The sequence below is a fragment of the Xenopus laevis genome, chromosome 5S (assembly GCF_017654675.1).
Source record: "Xenopus laevis strain J_2021 chromosome 5S, Xenopus_laevis_v10.1, whole genome shotgun sequence".
NCBI classification, from domain to species: Eukaryota; Metazoa; Chordata; class Amphibia; order Anura; family Pipidae; genus Xenopus; species Xenopus laevis.
This window is the reverse complement of record NC_054380.1, coordinates 143,051,112-143,069,812: the sequence shown is the minus strand read 5'-3', so window position 1 is coordinate 143,069,812 and position 18,701 is coordinate 143,051,112. Positions and strand designations below refer to the sequence as shown.

The 18,701-nt window shown below is 47.3% G+C and overlaps 1 protein-coding gene across 4 annotated transcripts; it reads right to left on the bottom strand.

Moving 5' to 3' along the window:
- Window positions 1-7,873: 7,873 nt before the first annotated feature.
- zfp1.S (ZFP1 zinc finger protein S homeolog) lies at window positions 7,874-18,003 on the bottom strand. Of its 4 annotated transcripts, none has more exons than XM_041565167.1 (5): window positions 17,831-17,916; window positions 13,928-14,048; window positions 13,326-13,475; window positions 13,112-13,226; window positions 7,876-9,183 (listed from the first exon to the last, which is right to left on the bottom strand). In XM_041565167.1, coding segments are annotated over exons 1-5 (1,479 nt in total). In that variant the 5' UTR covers window positions 17,833-17,916; the 3' UTR covers window positions 7,876-8,092. The 4 variants fall into 4 exon arrangements, with proteins under 4 accessions (XP_041421102.1, XP_041421101.1, XP_041421100.1 ...); XM_041565166.1 differs by having other exon boundaries at window positions 7,878-9,183; window positions 13,326-13,523; window positions 17,910-18,003; XM_041565165.1 differs by having other exon boundaries at window positions 7,878-9,183; window positions 13,326-13,523.
- Between the last annotated feature and the right edge of the window lie 698 nt (window positions 18,004-18,701).

Genomic DNA, 18,701 nt, shown 5'->3' with positions numbered 1-18,701 from the left:
TTTTTTGACCGACATCTGTCAGAAAATTGATCGGCGAAGTTAAAAAGTTTTAGTTGATGGACAATTCGTACGATCGTTCTGAGATAATCTCGGTCTCACGATGACGATCGGATCTTTTACATCTATGGGCAGCTTTAGAGATTAATCAGAATCTGCACTCGCAGACTTTATAACAAACTGATGAGAGGAAGTGGAGAGCAGGAAGAGGAGGAGCTGAAAAAACAACATTCTGTTTGTCCTGCCTCCAGAGGGGAGAACATTAACCCCTGACAGTACGGCCTATGCAAAAGGGATTCTTCCCTCACAGACACTGACCCCTCATCTCCATGGCAACAATTCTCCTCTTTATGTCACCAACCTGGATCCTGTTGTGTATCAGATCCCCTTCCCTGCCAACACAGGTGCGCTCCTCCCTCTCTACTCCCTGTAACCCCTTCTCTACTCCCTGTAACCCCTTCTCTACTTCCTGTAACCCCTTCTCTACTCCCTGCACCTCTCTACTCCCTGCAACCCCTTGTCTACTCCCTGCCCCTCTCTACTCCCTGTACCCCTCTCTACTACTCCCTGTAACCCCCTCTCTACTCCCTGTACCCCTCTCTACTACTCCCTGTAACCCCCTCTCTACTCCCTGTACCCCTCTCTACTACTCCCTGTAACCCCCTCTCTACTCCCTGTACCCCTCTCTACTACTCCCTGTAACCCCCTCTCTACTCCCTGCCCCCTCCCGTCTCTCTACTCCTCCCGGCTCCATTGTACTTGCTGGCAGTTGGCCTGGCAGGTAGAAGGAGGGACATAGTTATGGGAGTGGTCACTCAGTGTAGGAATTGTGCCTGCATTATTAACCCTTTCCTTTCTGTTGCAGATATCAGGGACACCATTAACTACAAGTCATGAAGCAGTGTCCCCTGTGTCTCACTTATCCTCAGTTGCCTCTTCTAAATGGTTTATCAGTAACAAACTTCTATAATTCTATTGGCTGGCACACAGGGGCAGGACCTCAAATGTCACATATGCACCAATGATATACAGCCAGCATTCCTCCTTACTCTGAGGATGCTGGGAGTTGTAGTTCTTGCCGCTGCTGTTATTGCACATGGTTACTGGGACTACCAAGAGAGGAGAATGAGTAATTCATTGGTGGGGAGGAGATCTCACCATCAGCATAGGAAGGGGTTCTTTACTGTAAGGACAGTCAGGTTATGGGATTCCCTACCAAGAGAGGGGCAATGAGTGATTCATTGGTGGGGAGGAAAGGAGATCTCACCATCAGCATAGGAAGGGGTTCTTTACTGTAAGGACAGTCAGGTTATGGGATTCCCTACCAAGAGAGGGGCAATGAGTGATTCATTGGTGGGGAGGAAAGGAGATCTCACCATCAGCATAGGAAGGGGTTCTTTACTGTAAGGACAGTCAGGTTATGGGATTCCCTACCAAGAGAGGGGGAATGAGTGATTCATGGGTGGGGAGGAAAGGAGATCTCACCATCAGCATAGGAAGGGGTTCTTTACTGTAAGGACAGTCAGGTTATGGGATTCCCTACCAAGAGAGGGGGAATGAGTGATTCATTGGTGGGGAGGAAAGGAGATTTCACCATCAGCATAGGAAGGGGTTCTTTACTGTAAGGACAGTCAGGTTATGGGATTCCCTACCAAGAGAGGGGGAATGAGTGATTCATGGGTGGGGAGGAAAGGAGATCTCACCATCAGCATAGGAAGGGGTTCTTTACTGTAAGGACAGTCAGGTTATGGGATTCCCTACCAAGAGAGGGGGAATGAGTGATTCATTGGTGGGGAGGAAAGGAGATCTCACCATCAGCATAGGAAGGGGTTCTTTACTGTAAGGACAGTCAGGTTATGGGATTCCCTAGCAAGAGAGGGGGAATGAGTGATTCATTGGTGGGGAGGAAAGGAGATCTCACCATCAGCATAGGAAGGGGTTCTTTACTGTAAGGACAGTCAGGTTATGGGATTCCCTACCAAGAGAGGGGAATGAGTGATTCATTGGTGGGGAGGAAAGGAGATCTCACCATCAGCATAGGAAGGGGTTCTTTACTGTAAGGGCAGTCAGGTTATGGGATTCCCTACCAAGAGAGGGGGAATGAGTGATTCATTGGTGGGGAGGAAAGGAGATCTCACCATCAGCATAGGAAGGGGTTCTTTACTGTAAGGACAGTCAGGTTATGGGATTCCCTACCAAGAGAGGGGAATGAGTGATTCATTGGTGGGGAGGAAAGGAGATCTCACCATCAGCATAGGAAGGGGTTCTTTACTGTAAGGACAGTCAGGTTATGGGATTCCCTACCAAGAGAGGGGAATGAGTGATTCATTGGTGGGGAGGAAAGGAGATCTCATCATCAGCATAGGAAGGGGTTCTTTACTGTAAGGACAGTCAGGTTATTGGATTCCCTACCAAGAGAGGGGAATGAGTGAACTACAGGTGTGCAGTAGGAAAATAACATTGATAGAGAAGAGGCAGAAGAAGTGCAGGTAAGTAGCACTGGGGCAGGTAACATAGAAATACCCATGGGGGGAGGGTACAATGATGGGGTAAATAGTGCAGAATATTCCCATGATCCTCTCCTGCTGCAGGTTTGTTGTGATGGACACTCCGGGGCACATTGAAGTTTTCACCTGGTCGGCCTCTGGGACAATAATGACTGAAGCGCAGGTGAGTTGGTGAATAGGAAGGGGCGGGGCCTGTATATAAAGCCGCCCATACACACAGTGTTACACACAGAGGTGGCCACTTATTGGTCAGTGTATGGGGCAAAGACATTGACAGTCCCATAAGAAACCTGCAGGGCAGCCAGTTGAGTAAAAGATCTGCTCATTTGGTGGGTGGGTGTTGGCATATGTGGCCAGCGTTGGTGCCAATTCACTAGCCATGGCTCCTACATAAAGAGCTTATTGCCATTTGTCTTTGGTGCCGGCTTCCTCCTTCCCCTCAGTGGTGGTTTATGTGATGGACACGTCCCGAAGTACCAACCCTGTCATGTCTAACATGCTCTATGCCTGCAGGTAAGTGCCCCCAGCCTCTGGCACCCAAACTGTCAGTTCCCGGGCACATAACTGGCCTCTGCCCCCCATTCTTCTCATTGAGTCTGGGGAGTAGCTACTCACACTAATCTTCTGTTTCTTTCCCTTTCAGGTATAAAACCAAACTGCCAGTTATTGTTGTCATGAACAAGATAAGTGATTGGGGGGCAAATATACGGGGCTGAGGGTGTTTAACCCCCCTGTAAACCTGGCAGCACACACACAGCACAGTGTTCTATACAGTTGGGGCAGTTTACTAATTAATTAACCAATCTAACCTGTGGGATTTGCAGCAGTATTTTGGGTGCAGGATTAAGCTGCTCCTACTGAACAGACAGTAATAATCACACACATGATCAGAGCCTTGCAGCAGGATGGGTGCAGGATTAAGCTCCTCCTCTCTTGCAGACACATATAATAGATCACAGCTTTGCAGTACAATGGATGCAGGACTAATAAAAGTCGTACGTCAGTGACCTGACCCAATCCATGAGTTCTACACTGCCCCGCGGGTAATGTACAGCAGAAGGGAGGTGCTGCCACTTAGCCCAGAGTCTGTATGTAAATGACATGACAGTTGGGTGGCACCATTATCTTATTAGTAACTTATTAGTAACTGTGTGCTGCCCCCTGCAGGTGAGTCATCCCGCCTGCCTGCCATGTGCCCCCCACTAAATGCCACTTCACCCTATCACAATAGGCATCAGTCTGATCAGAGGGTGCACCACCCACATTATTATTTCCTGGGTGCAGGAGGAGGAGCAACTTCGTAGGGACATGGGCTCAGTTACCGGCATGTTTGTGTGTGTGTATGGGTGCTGGGAGTTGTACTGTAGCAGCCTGGTACAGATATCTCTTGTGACAAAGAGCTTGCACTCTAACCTTCTGCCTCTCTTCCGTCTGACCTTTCCAGGATTGGAAGAAGCAGTGGCCGGTCCCTCGGATCTGATCCTCATGAGAGGGAACGAGGAGGAGGAGCCAGAGGATAGTGACGCAGATGATATTGACCAATCAGATGAGGTTACATGAACCCCTGTGCTGGGTAATGGGGGGCCACAATGTACCCCTGTAGGTTGAGCTTGCACATGCCCTAGTGTGATGTTGTATTTTATTAAGTGTAACGGGACAGAGCCTGTAATTAACTTGTCACAATAGATATTTAGTGGCTGTGTGATGAGCAGTCCCAGTTCAATCCCAAATTGAAGGTTTGTGTGTAAGTGTCAGGGGCCCGGCTATTAGCCTCCCCGGGGGGGGCCACACACTCTAAGGGCCAATTAGCCGTGTGTGACTGTCATTAGCCAGACTAGTGTGCTGTGTCCATACAAACCCATCAATTGCTTTTTATAACTCGCGTGTGGGGGGAGTTTACCATGTTTAGTGCTGGTCTGTGGGGTCTTTTAACTGTGGGGTGGGGCTTGGCCCAGGGGCCCCCAAAAATGTTTTACAGGACCCCATGATTTCTAATGGCAGCCCTTTATATACATACTCTCCAGTATGACACCTTCTATAGGCAGCCCCCCAAACAAATATTTGGGGTAACTCCTCAGTTTATTTGGAGAGTAAGGTACAAGTTTGTGGGTGTGTCTCTGTGCTGAGCCCAGTGATTGGAGGAGATGTGCTATTCCCAAGGTGTATATTCCTCACCAGGAACTCTGGGTCTCTCACCCACACCCAAAGCTTGGCACCTACACCGAGAAGAGCCGGCAGCACCCCAGGCCCAGACACGGTACCCACAGGGTGGCACTGGCACATTGCTATAGAATGGGGAATCTGACAATTGCATGGCCCACAATGATGCTGTGTGGCCCATAAGCAACTAACCCATAAGCAACTAACTATAAACAAGTAACCTATAAACAAGTAACTATAAACAAGTAACCTATAAACAAGTAACCTATAAACAAGTAACCTATAAACAAGTAACCCATAAGCAACTACCATATAAACAAGTAACCCATAAGCAACTAACCTATAAATAACTAACCCATAAGCAAGTAACCCATTAGCAAGTAACCCTGAGGTTTGATTGGAGAGCAGCCCGTATGGACCTTTACTCTATTCGCTGACATTTGGCTGAAGTATAAAATAATTGGTGGTTTCCCAGAGACACGAGGAGAGACTCACCTGATATAAAGTATCTCCCATCACTCACATCCAGTTATCCCACCTACTGTTACTCAGGTTTCCCCAGACCCTGAATTAGGACTCAGGAGAAAGAACAGGTGGGATGTATTTTCAGCCTTACGTCTATTTCACCTGCTGCTGAGAAGAGCTGTGTATATATATATAGGTATATACTGTCCCCTGCTAATATATATATTGTAATGGAGTATCTCACCCCACATTGGCTTCCTGAGATGTACCAGGTCCCACTGTATCTCGGGGATACCCCACTACTGAAGTCTTCTGCAGGGGGCTCCATGCTGCACTATCAATGAGATATAGATATATATATACTGTATATATATAGTATATATATATGTGTATTCAGCGCTACTCCTGGTATCACAGGAACATTAAAGCCTGTGTGCTGCTCACCATTAGATACTCTTGGTCCAGGTGACTCCCATCCCAGAGCCCTCGTTTGGACCTCAGGAGTCAGGACAGTCCACCAGGTCTCAGACACTATCTATTTTGAATCAGATGTTAAAATAAAGATTGCCACTTTTTACCTGGAAGCGTGCGATTCTTCAGTGATTCCGGAGTGCACAATAATGCTGCAGTGGTGCTGGTACTTCACCCTCTGGGCCGCCACTTTACCCTCCTCTGTGCCGCCACTTTACCCTCCTCTGGGCCGCCACTTTACCCTCCTCTGGCCCACCACTTTACCTCCTCTGGGCCGCCACTTTACCCTCCTCTGGGCCGCCACTTTACCCTCCTCTGGGCCGCCACTTTACCCTCCTCTGGGCCGCCACTTTACCCTCCTCTGGGCCGCCACTTTACCCTCCTCTGGGCCACCACTTACCCTCCTCTGGGCCGCCACTTTACCCTCCTCTGGCCCACCACTTTACCTCCTCTGGGCCACCACTTTACCCTCCTCTGGGCCACCACTTTACCCTCCTCTGGCCCACCACTTTACCTCCTCTGGGCCACCACTTTACCCTCCTCTGGGCCACCACTTTACCTCCTCTGGGCCACCACTTTACCTCCTCTGTGCCACCCGTTTACCTCCTCTGGGCCACCACTTTACCTCCTCTGGGCCACCACTTTACTTCCTCTGGGCCACCACTTTACCTCCTCTGTGCCACCACTTTACCCTCCTCTGTGCCACCCGTTTACCTCCTCTGGGCCACCACTTTACCTCCTCTGGGCCGCCACTTTACCTCCTCTGGGCCACCACTTTACCTCCTCTGGGCCACCACTTTACCTCCTCTGGGCCACCACTTTACCTCCTCTGGGCCACCACTTTACCTCCTCTGGGCCACCACTTTACCTCCTCTGGGCCACCACTTTACCTCCTCTGGGCCACCACTTTACCTCCTCTGGGCCACCACTTTACCCTCTGTTCCAGCCTGTGCCTTCTCTGTACAACTGGCCATATGAGCATCCACACTGGGCCTTATTATTTGCAGCAATTTTATTATTGATTCTAGACTAATGCATTGCAACTATATACCCCCCAACCCCATGACTCGTTAATGTCTCTGTGGTGGGCTCCTGTCTAGGTGCCCCAAATGCCCACCTCTCCCCACTGCAATTTCACTCTACTGTTTCACTTCTCTCTTCCGCCTCTTTTCTTACAGTTTTTCTTGTCACAAAATTTAAAGCAATAAACACAATTGTAAACATTGTACTTCAGGGTTGTCCCCAGCAGCTCCCCAGCATGGATACTATAAGGGCATCTTGTGTGAGTCAGTGGCTCTGCACATGCTCAGTGGGCTTTGCTGAGAAACTAAACGTAGGGAAAATGCAAAGCATTACGCAGGTCACATGTGTCATAGAAGCTGATGCTACAGGGCTGATTATTATTATTAATTACTTTAGTGAATCATTAAGGATCAGTGACAGCAGCACAGAGCATGTGAATCAGTGAATCAGCAGAAAAGAAGATGGGGAGCTACTGGGGCATCTTTGGAGACACAGATCTTTATAGTGGTCCTTATAAAGACCACAGCATTTCTAGCCCTCGTCTTTACTTTAGTGGAGTTCACACTGAGCCAAATCCCTGCTGTAGGTTGGGCAGCACAGGCCACATTATCAGCCTTTTAGCACAGCCCCCCCCCCCCCAACTTTCCATTAACATTTGCACCCTATGGGGAAAATGCACTTTACACAAGCAGCAACGAAATATCCATCTCAGAACCAGTAATGAATTGAATCACCCCACTGCAAGGGAGCGGGGAGTTGCTAGAGCAGAAATAAGTCCAATATGGAGACAAGGAGAAAAGAATACAGGGGTCAGAACAGTGAGAACAGAGAGCTGAACCAGCACACAGGACAGAATACTGGGCCAGAGAATTACCTGAGATTTGGATCAAGGCAGGAATCATGGAATAAGCAGGAGATTGGGATAGAGGTAGGAATTCCGGATCAAAACAGGACCACTAGGTCAGACTGGGTCACAGCTAAACAGCTCAATGACCAATCAGTGATGATTAGTGGAGCAGAATTATATTGGCCCCTGATGAGTGCCTGTAGCAGAGGGTGAATATACTGTATATAGTATATATGTGAGTGGGATAAGATTTATCAATCCAGTGGCTCCACAAGGAGAAGGTATGTCCAAAGTGGGAAGGAGCACACCAGAATAAGCAGGCAATGCCTTAAGTCATTTGCAGATTTATTGAGTACACAAGCTTTCGGGGACACAACCCCTTCCTCAGGTGCAATTGCACCTGAGGAAGGGGTTGTGTCCCCGAAAGCTTGTGTACTCAATAAATCTGCAAATGACTTAAGGCATTGCCTGCTTATTCTGGTGTGCTCCTTCCCACTTTGGACATACATTCGCTGTAACAATTGGCGTGGAAGCAGCCAGGGATACGGATGCACCCAGCAAGAAAGTAAGTGGTGTGCGGCAAAAAAAACTTTTTCTGTTGATCCACAAGGAGAAGGGCCACTCAGCTAATAAGAGCCGGCCCAGAGTTTGGACAGTTACAGACTGAGCAAGATTTCTGATTCTCCCCAGTGTGAATTCTGAAGTGTCTTGTGAGGCCGCTCCGAAGCCCAAAGCATTTGCCACATATGGAACAAGAGAAGGGTTTATAGCCGGTGTGAGTTATAAGGTGTCGGTTGAGTTCAGTGTGCCGGGCGAAGCACTGGCCACATTCAGAACAAGAGATGGGTTTCTCTCCCGTGTGGATCCTGTAGTGAACCTCAAGGTGCGAGCGCTGCTTAAAGCACTTGCCACATTCAGAGCAAGAGAACGGTTTCTCCCCCGTGTGGATCCTAAAGTGTCTCTTGAGTTCGTTCTGCCGGGCAAAGGATTTCTTACATTGTGAGCAGGTGAATGGTTTCTCCCCCTTGTGAGTCCTTTGATGGCCCATCAGTTTTGCACGATGAGTGAATCGTTTGCCACACTCGTCACAAGCGAACGGTTTCTCCCCCGTGTGATTCCTAAAATGCTCAATGAGTTTTTCACGTTGTGTGAAACATTTCCCACATACGGAACAAGCAAACAGGTTCTGCCCCGTCTGGGTTCTGTGGTGCCTCACAAGATCTTTGTGACCAATCATATGGACCTTCTGGCTTTCATCTCCAATGTGTGTAGTGGTTTCCAGTTCAGAAATAGTCACTGAAGAGAAAGACTTATTTGGGTCAAAGTCCATATCAAGCGTTTCCTCCATCGGCTCCGTGACTGTAACTATGCTGTACTCGGAATCTTTCCCTTCTTCCCATGAATCCTCCTCCTCCTCCTCCTCTTTCATTTCATGGAAAAGGAAAGTGTTATTTGGGTCAGTAGATATGTCTGTGCCTTGTACTGTCCATGGATGGGAACCTTCTTCTCCTTCCCATGAAGCCAGTTTCTCCTTAATCCCATGAGGGATACAGTTGGGTGGTCTCTGTGGGGGAGTGGCTGGAGGCATGTTTGGGAGAGCTTGTCTTTGCAGAAGAAATGGTTCTTCAGCCACAATCTTGCTGGATTTACTGTCACAGTATAATAGAGATTCTCCATCAGCTGGAACATCTCTCTGGTCTTCCTCTGAGCAATCTGCCAGAAAAACGTACAATTATATCTGGTATTGTTGTTACTTTGTAGATTCTCAGGACAAATGAGACAGTAAAAGTGCCAGTTCTCACATGCAAGACAACCTATGGTGCAGACCTCCTTCCCTACAGTCACATTTAGTTGCTGTGCACCACCAGAGTAAACTCTTTTACTTGAGAAGAATCCTAAAACCCCATGAAATGTTGTCAGGGAGGAGTTTAGGACTTCCTGCTGGAGATGGACTTTCCTCCATGCAAAAGAAAAATGTGAACAAAAATACAATCAAGAACTATTCTGTCTTAAAGGAGAAGAAAAGCCACCACAGCAGTTTATTGCCAATAGATTAGCCACAATAGTACAAGCTATAAATCTATATTTATTCTGCAGAATGCTTTACCATACCTGAGTAACAGCTCTAGAAGCTCTCTGTTTGTTTAGGATAGCAGCTGCCATATTAGCTTGGTGTGACATCACTTCCTGACCGAGTCTCTCCCTGCTCACTCATAGCTCTGGGCTCAGATTACAGCAGGGAGGGGGAGAGAAGAACAAATTGAGCATGCTCAAGCCCTAGCCCTGGAGGTTTAAGCTGAAAACAGTAAGTCTGATACAGAAGCCCATGAGTACACAATAGAAGGAAAGAAATGTGCTGTTTGACAGAGGACTCAGAGCAGCATTACTTTGAGGGGTTACTGGTGTATTTATATAGACCTTTCTGATAAAACTTACTTACTTTTAGCCTTTCCTTCTCCTTTAAGGAGGCAAAACATTTTAATTAAGTTGGATCGCTGAAGGGCTGACACTCCACAGACTTGCCCGGAGGGATCAGTTTAAGGCCACCTCCAATTGTCATTATAAACATATGTTTATCCTATCTGTAATGTACCTGCTGTCTTACAAGACTTCATTAATGATGTTGTCTGAGATTTGTTCCAGTCTGCTTCCTTCAAAACCTTATCTTACCTTCTCTATCATGGAAGGCTTGTTCTCCAAAACCTGAGGGAGAATCACCTTTATGTTCATCCGTCCAAGATCTCCTTCCATAGTTAAATGATTATTTAAATGATATGGATCCTGCCATGGTTTCAGCCGTTCTAGACTGGCCTGCTCCTCTGGGACAAAGCTGCCCAAAGCCTTGTGGGCTCTGATAATTACTAAAGAAGTTTCATTACATTCATGTTTCTACCAGATTATAGCCCCTATGAAAAACAGTACTTTTAGGGGCCTTAAAGGAAAACTATATCCCCAAAATGAATACTTAAGCAACAGATAGTTTATATCAAATTTATTGACATATTAAAGAATCTTACCAAACTGGAATATATATTTACATAAATATTGCCCTTTTACATCTCTTGCCTTGAACCACCATTTCGTGACTCTATCTGTGCTGCCTCAGAGATCACCTGACCAGAAATACTACAACACTAACTGTAAGAGGAAGAGATCACCTGACCAGAAATACTGCAGCTCTAACTGTAACAGGAAGAGATCACCTGACCAGAAATACTGCAGCTCTAACTGTAACAGGAAGAGATCACCTGACCAGAAATACTGCAGCTCTAACTGTAACAGGAAGAGATCACCTGACCAGAAATACTGCAGCTCTAACTGTAACAGGAAGAGATCACCTGACCAGAAATACTGCAGCTCTAACTGTAACAGGAAGAGATCACCTGACCAGAAATACTGCAGCTCTAACTGTAACAGGAAGAGATCACCTGACCAGAAATACTGCAGCTCTAACTGTAACAGGAAGAAGTGAGGAAGCAAAAGGCAGAACTCTGTCTGTTAATTGGCTCATGTGACCTAACATGTGTGCACAGTGAATCTTACGATCCCAGGGGGCGGCCCTTATTTTTTAAAATGGCAATTTTCTATTTATGATTACCCAATGGCACATACTACTAGAAAAGTATATTATTATGATAATGGTTTATTTACATGAAGCAGGGTTTTACACATGAGCTGTTTTACTCAGTATCTTTTAATAGAGACCTACATTGTTTGGGGGGTATAGTTTTCCTTTAAGGCTCACTGGACACTAATGTTGGAGAAGGAGCTGATCTGTCTCATCTCAAAGAAGTTGACTTCTCATTCAGTTCTGACCGGACATAGGCAGAGAGATTTGTAGCCAATTAAACATGGCACCACCTTTTGGAGGGTCTGTTGAGCCCATCACAGATCTTCCAGAACTTGGTTACATCTCTTCAACTAAACAAATGATTTAGCAACAGGCTTGATGGTCACTCTTTATGTTCTTAAATCCCTGATCCTGATAAAGTTCCAGATCTTTGGCAGTGTTACATCAGCCTCTTCCCATTCCTATTCATCCACAGTTGGACATTTCTATGGATTTTGGTGCTGAAACAAGTGGCAGGAGTCTGTATGAGTCTGTATGAGACTGTATGAGACTGTATGAGTCTGTATGAGACTGTATGAGTCTGTACGAGTCTGTATGAGTCTGTACGAGTCTGTACGAGTCTGTATGAGTCTGTATGAGTCTGTACGAGTCTGTGTGAGTCTGTGTGAGTCTGTGTGAGTCTGTGTGAGTCTGTATGAGTCTGTACGAGTCTGTACGAGACTGTACGAGACTGTATGAGTCTGTACGAGTCTGTATGAGTCTGTACGAGTCTGTACGAGTCTGTACGAGTCTGTATGAGTCTGTACGAGTCTGTACGAGTCTGTGTGAGTCTGTGTGAGTCTGTACGAGTCTGTACGAGTCTGTACGAGTCTGTGTGAGTCTGTGTGAGTCTGTGTGAGTCTGTATGAGTCTGTGTGAGTCTGTATGAGTCTGTGTGAGTCTGTGTGAGTCTGTGTGAGTCTGTGTGAGACTGTACGAGTCTGTATGAGTCTGTACGAGTCTGTACGAGTCTGTACGAGTCTGTGTGAGTCTGTGTGAGTCTGTACGAGTCTGTACGAGTCTGTGTGAGTCTGTGTGAGTCTGTACGAGTCTGTATGAGACTGTATGAGTCTGTACGAGTCTGTACGAGTCTGTGTGAGTCTGTGTGAGTCTGTATGAGTCTGTACGAGTCTGTACGAGTCTGTACGAGTCTGTACGAGACTGTACGAGTCTGTGTGACTGTACGAGTCTGTACGAGTCTGTACGAGTCTGTACGAGTCTGTGTGAGTCTGTGTGAGTCTGTATGAGTCTGTACGAGTCTGTACGAGTCTGTACGAGTCTGTACGAGTCTGTGTGAGTCTGTGTGAGTCTGTATGAGTCTGTACGAGTCTGTACGAGTCTGTGTGAGTCTGTGTGAGTCTGTATGAGTCTGTATGAGTCTGTATGAGACTGTATGAGTCTGTATGAGTCTGTACGAGTCTGTACGAGTCTGTACCAGTCTGTATGAGACTGTACGAGTCTGTACGAGACTGTATGAGTCTGTATGAGACTGTATGAGTCTGTATGAGACTGTATGAGTCTGTATGAGTCTGTATGAGACTGTATGAGTCTGTACCAGTCTGTATGAGTCTGTACGAGGTGCTGTTGGGTTAAAAGGGAACCCTGTACGTCTGAGCAGTTCTGTGTCCTTGTCTTTATTACTGTGTATTGACTGTCAGTTTGTCTGTACAGAGATGTTCAGTCCTATTTCCCACGACATTGTTGTAATGTTTCAGTGCCATTCCTTAGCCCTTGAGCCAATACACTTGTGCAAAAATACTATTACATGGGCTGGCAAAGTTGTAGCTAATAAGGAAATGAGTGTTTCCATGGCAACATGAGACTTAGGTTCCTATTGGCTGGGGTAACAGTAAGGGCATGGTATATGGGTTTATCACTTATCATGTGACATATAAAAAGGTGCCACTGCTGAGTGAGGTGAAGTTTGGTGCTTTTTGTCTGGTTGTCCATCACCAATGGCTGAATCCAATAGAATCAAGTTTCCTTTATAGTGACCTGTACTATATTAACTCTCTAACCACCAGTACTCACCTGTCTGCTGCACACTTCCTCTTATCACTTCCCTGTAACGGCTCTTGTTCCCCTTTAAATACTGCCACTCCTCCAAGGAGAAATAGAGGGAGACGTCCTCACACCTTATGGCAACCTGGCACACACAATGGCACAGTCACCCCCAGCCAGAGAAAGGGATTATCATACACTGTTACTAAGCAACAAGGGATTATTGGGGGGCTGCTGTACCCACCTCTCCAGTCAGCAGCTGGATGATGTTGGACATCAGTTCCAGGATCTTCTTGGCATTTTCCTTCTGTATGACGGAGCCAGGGGGAGGGGCCACCGTTGGGCTGGTCACATGGTGCCTGCAGGCTCCTCCCAACATACAGTCAGTGCAGCTCTGTGGGAGGGGCATGTCATCACCCGACTTCTTTGTAACAATATAGCCCTGTATATTGGGGAGATGATTAGGGACCCCTCTACTGGTCACCCCTCCCTCCCCACTGTCTCACTGCCCCACTCACCTCTCCACTCAGCTGTCTCACTGCCCCAATCACCTCTCCACTCGGCTGTCTCACTGCCCCACTCACCTCTCCACTCGGCTGTCTCACTGCCCCACTCACCTCTCCACTCGGCTGTCTCACTGCCCCACTCACCTCTCCACTCGGCTGTCTCACTGCCCCACTCACCTCTCCACTCGGCTGTCTCACTGCCCCACTCACCTCTCCACTCGCTGTCTCACTGCCCCACTCACCTCTCCACTCGGCTGTCTCACTGCCCCACTCACCTCTCCACTCGCTGTCTCACTGCCCCACTCACCTCTCCACTCGGCTGTCTCACTGTCCCACTCACCTCTCCAGTCAGCAGGTAGATAATCTCCAGTGTGAGAGTCAGGATTGTCTCATGCAGCTGATCTGGATCCTGGTTCCCCATCACTGGCTCAGTGGGTTCCTGGGAGATTCCCATTTGGTCCCTGTGGAAGTGAATAAGGAGGAAGAGATTCAGTGAATAGACATTTCTATAGGGAATTACTGACAGTGATATTACAGGGCACAAATACATAAAGCTGAAATAACACAGGGTAGAGACCTGAGCATGACCTATAACTGTCTACTCCCATACTGGCCCAACACACATCTATGTGATCCTGCCCAAACCCGACCACCATGTGGGTATTATGTGGGTATTATGTGGGTATTCTGTGGTTATTCTGTGGGTATTATGTGGGTATTCTGTGGGTATTCTGCGGGTATTATGTGGGTATTATGTGGTTATTCTGTGGGTATTATGTGGGTATTCTGTGGGTATTATGTGGGTATTCTGTGGGTATTCTGTGGGTATTAGGTGGGTATTATGTGGGTATTATGTGGGTATTCTGTGGTTATTCTGTGGGTATTATGTGGGTATTCTGTGGGTATTCTGCGGGTATTATGTGGGTATTCTGTGGGTATTCTGTGGGTATTCTGCGGGTATTCTGTGGGTATTCTGTGGGTATTCTGCGGGTATTATGCGGGTATTCTGTGGGTATTCTGCGGGTATTCTGTGGGTATTCTGTGGGTATTCTGTGGGTATTATGTGGGTATTATGTGGGTATTCTGTGGTTATTCTGTGGGTATTATGTGGGTATTCTGTGGGTATTCTGCGGGTATTATGTGGGTATTCTGTGGGTATTCTGTGGGTATTCTGCGGGTATTCTGTGGGTATTCTGTGGGTATTCTGCGGGTATTATGCGGGTATTCTGTGGGTATTCTGCGGGTATTCTGTGGGTATTCTGCGGGTATTCTGTGGGTATTATGTGGGTATTGTGTAGGTATTCTGCGGGTATTCTGTGGGTATTATGTGGGTATTCTGTGGGTATTCTGCGGGTATTCTGTGGGTATTATGTGGGTATTATGTGGGTATTCTGCGGGTATTATGTGGTTATTCTGTGGGTATTATGTGGGTATTCTGCGGGTATTATGTGGTTATTCTGTGGGTATTATGTGGGTATTATGTGGTTATTCTGTGGGTATTATGTGGGTATTCTGCGGGTATTATGTGGGTATTCTGCGGGTATTATGTGGTTATTCTGTGGGTATTATGTGGGTATTATGTGGTTATTCTGTGGGTATTATGTGGGTATTCTGCGGGTATTCTGCGGGTATTATGTGGGTATTCTGCGGGTATTATGTGGGTATTATGTGGTTATTCTGTGGGTATTATGTGGGTATTCTGTGGGTATTATGTGGGTATTCTGTGGGTATTCTGTGGGTATTAGGTGGGTATTATGTGGGTATTATGTGGGTATTCTGTGGTTATTCTGTGGGTATTATGTGGGTATTCTGTGGGTATTCTGCGGGTATTATGTGGGTATTCTGTGGGTATTCTGTGGGTATTCTGCGGGTATTCTGTGGGTATTCTGTGGGTATTCTGCGGGTATTATGCGGGTATTCTGTGGGTATTCTGCGGGTATTCTGTGGGTATTCTGCAGGTCCACAACCCTAATGCAGGAGCCTAACGTGCGGATATGGAGACTCTGGCAGGGAATTCGCAGCTCTCATGTTGGTTTATTACACAATGTAAAGTGAATGATTAATGTAGCACAACCACAATAAAGGGTGAACGGAAGGAGAAGTGTTATTATTATATTACTGTATGTTCCCCAATGCCCCAGTCTAGTACTTGTGTTATGTGCTGTGTGGGACAGGGCCAGAATAAACACTTAATGAAGAAAATAACACTACTGTTGTGTAATGGTGGTTGCTACAGTTACTGACCATAGCAACCAGCTGATCTAGAGAAGTTCAGGAAGAGGCAGCAGTGAAGAAGGTACAGGTACCCAGCAGGTTTAAGAGAGAAGAGGGTATAGCAGGGAGTTGGGGTACAGCAGGGAGGGTACAGCAGGGAGTCGGGGAACAGCAGGGAGGAGGGTACAGCAGGGAGGAGGGTATAGCTGGGAGGAGGGGTACAGCAGGGAGGAGGGGTACAGCAGGGAAGAGGGGTACAGCAGGGAGGAGGGTACAGCACGGAGGAGGGTACAGCAGGGAAGAGGGTACAGCAGGGAGGAGGGTATAGCAGGGAGGAGGGTACAGCAGGGAGGAGGGTATAGCTGGGAGGAGGGGTACAGCAGGGAGGAGGGGTACAGCAGGGAAGAGGGGTACAGCAGGGAGGAGGGTACAGCACGGAGGAGGGGTACAGCAGGGAGGAGGGTACAGCACGGAGGAGGGTACAGCAGGGAAGAGGGTACAGCAGGGAGGAGGGTATAGCAGGGAGGAGGGTACAGCAGGGAGGAGGGTATAGCTGGGAGGAGGGGTACAGCAGGGAGGAGGGGTACAGCAGGGAAGAGGGGTACAGCAGGGAGGAGGGTACAGCACGGAGGAGGGTACAGCAGGGAAGAGGGTACAGCAGGGAGGAGGGGTACAGCAGGGAGGGGTACAGCAGGGAGGAGGGGTACAGCAGGGCAGGGAGGGTATAGTAGGGAGGGTATAGCAGGGAGGGTAAAGCAGGGAGGGAAGCTATAGAAGGGAGGAGGGTATAGTAGTGAGGGGTATAGCAGGGAGGGTATAGTAGGGAGGAGGGGTACAACAGTGAGGGAGGGTATAGTAGGGAGAGTTTAGTAGGGAGGGTACAGTAGGAAGGGAGGGTATAGCAGGGAGTCGGGGAACAGCAGGGAAGTAGGGTACAGCAGGGAGGAGGGGTACAGCAGGGCAGGGAGGGTATAGTAGGGAGGGTAAAGCAGGGAGGGAAGCTATAGAAGGGAGGAGGGTATAGCAGTAAGGGAGGGTATAGTAGGGAGAGTATAGTAGGGAGGAGGGGTACAGCAGGGAGAGAAGGTATAGTAGAGGGTATAGTAGTAGGGAGGGGTATAGTAGTAGGGAGGGGTATAGAAGTAGGGAGGGTATAATAGGGAGGGGTATAGTAGTAGGGAGGGTATAGTAGTAGGGAGGGAAGGTATAGTAGAGGCTATAGTAGTAGGGAGGGGTATAGTAGTAGAGAGGGGTATAGTAGTAGGGAGGGTATAGTAGTAGGGAGGAGGGTATAGTAGAGGGTATAGTAGTAGGGAGGGTATAGTAGAGGGGTATAGTAGTAGGGAGGAGGGTATAGTAGTAGGGAGGGTATAGTAGTAGGGAGGAGGGTATAGTAGAGGGTATAGTAGTAGGGAGGGTATAGTAGAGGGGTATAGTAGTAGGGAGGAGGGTATAGTAGAGGGTATAGTAGTAGGGAGGGTATAGTAGTAGGGAGGAGGGTATAGTAGAGGGTATAGTAGTAGGGAGGGTATAGTAGAGGGGTATAGTAGTAGGGAGGGGTATAGTAGAGGCTATAGTAGTAGGGAGGAGGGTATAGTAGTAGGGAGGGGTATAGTAGAGGCTATAGTAGTAGGGAGGAGGGTATAGCAGGGAGGGTAAATGCTAGAGCAGAATCAGCCCCAGACACAGATGTACAGTAGGGACAGGAGTTTGTCAGTTAGAAAAGGATCAGACCAAGTGTAATAGAGGGGTGTCCTACTCCTGTCACAGCCTCACACTCCCCCACTTTGTCTCACTCATGGGATGTTTCTACTGCTTGTGATGAACTGCTCCATCCATTTGAGAGACAGAGAGAGTGAGAGTGTATTATATATATATATAAAGAGAGAGTGAGTGTATTATATATATATAAAGAGAGAGTGAGTGAGACAGTGGGGCTATGGGGATGTGCCATGAGTGTGAGTGATTGAGTCAGAGAGGGGGATGATGGGAAGTGAGTGACTTGCTACAGGGGCGGAGCAGCACATACATATTCCTCTCACTATTCCCTCAGCGAGTAGCGTCCAGTCTTTCCCTCATTCCCTGTACAATAACAATGGAACCGGTACCTTCCTCCTATGCACGGGGAGCCGGAAAGGGCGGGCCTGAATCAGCTAACAGATGATTGGTGGACAGGAGAAAGTGACGCTCTCTGTCCCGCCTCTCCCACTGCATGATGGATAATGATGTCTTTGTAGAACATTTAGCCTACTGCTAAGGCCACTGTAAAACTACAATACCCAGCATGCAATTCTTGCTCCCTTTTCTAATACTGCTCTACTGTAGCACTTGCAGCAGCAGCGGCCTCTCAACTCCAACCTGCTCCTGCTGCATCTGTCACTGTGTGTGCTGTGCAACTGTAACTCTCAGAGCAGCTCTTGGCTTTGCAGAGAATTGTAGTTAAGTACAGTCTTAAAGGGGCTGTGGATCTTTGAGTTAACTGTTAGTCTGATGTAGAGAGGGATATTCTGAGACAATTTGCAATTGGTCTTCATTTTTTATTATTTGTGGTTTTTGACTTATTTAGCTTTTTATTCAGCATCTCTCCAGTTTGTCATTTCATCACTCTGGTTGCTAGGGTCCAAATTCCCCTAGCAACCATGCACTGATTTGAATAAGAGACTGGAATATGAATAGGAGAGGCCTGAATAGAAAGATGAGGAATAAAAAGTAACAATAACAATACATTTGTAGCCTTACAGAGCATTTGTTTTTAGACGGGGTCAGTGACCCTCTTTTGAAAGCTGGAAAGTGTCAGAAAAAGGTGGCAAATAATTATAAAACTAAAAAAGAAAAAATGAAGACCAATTGAAAAGTTGCTTAGAATTGGCCATTTAATATTGTACTAAAATGTAAGTTAA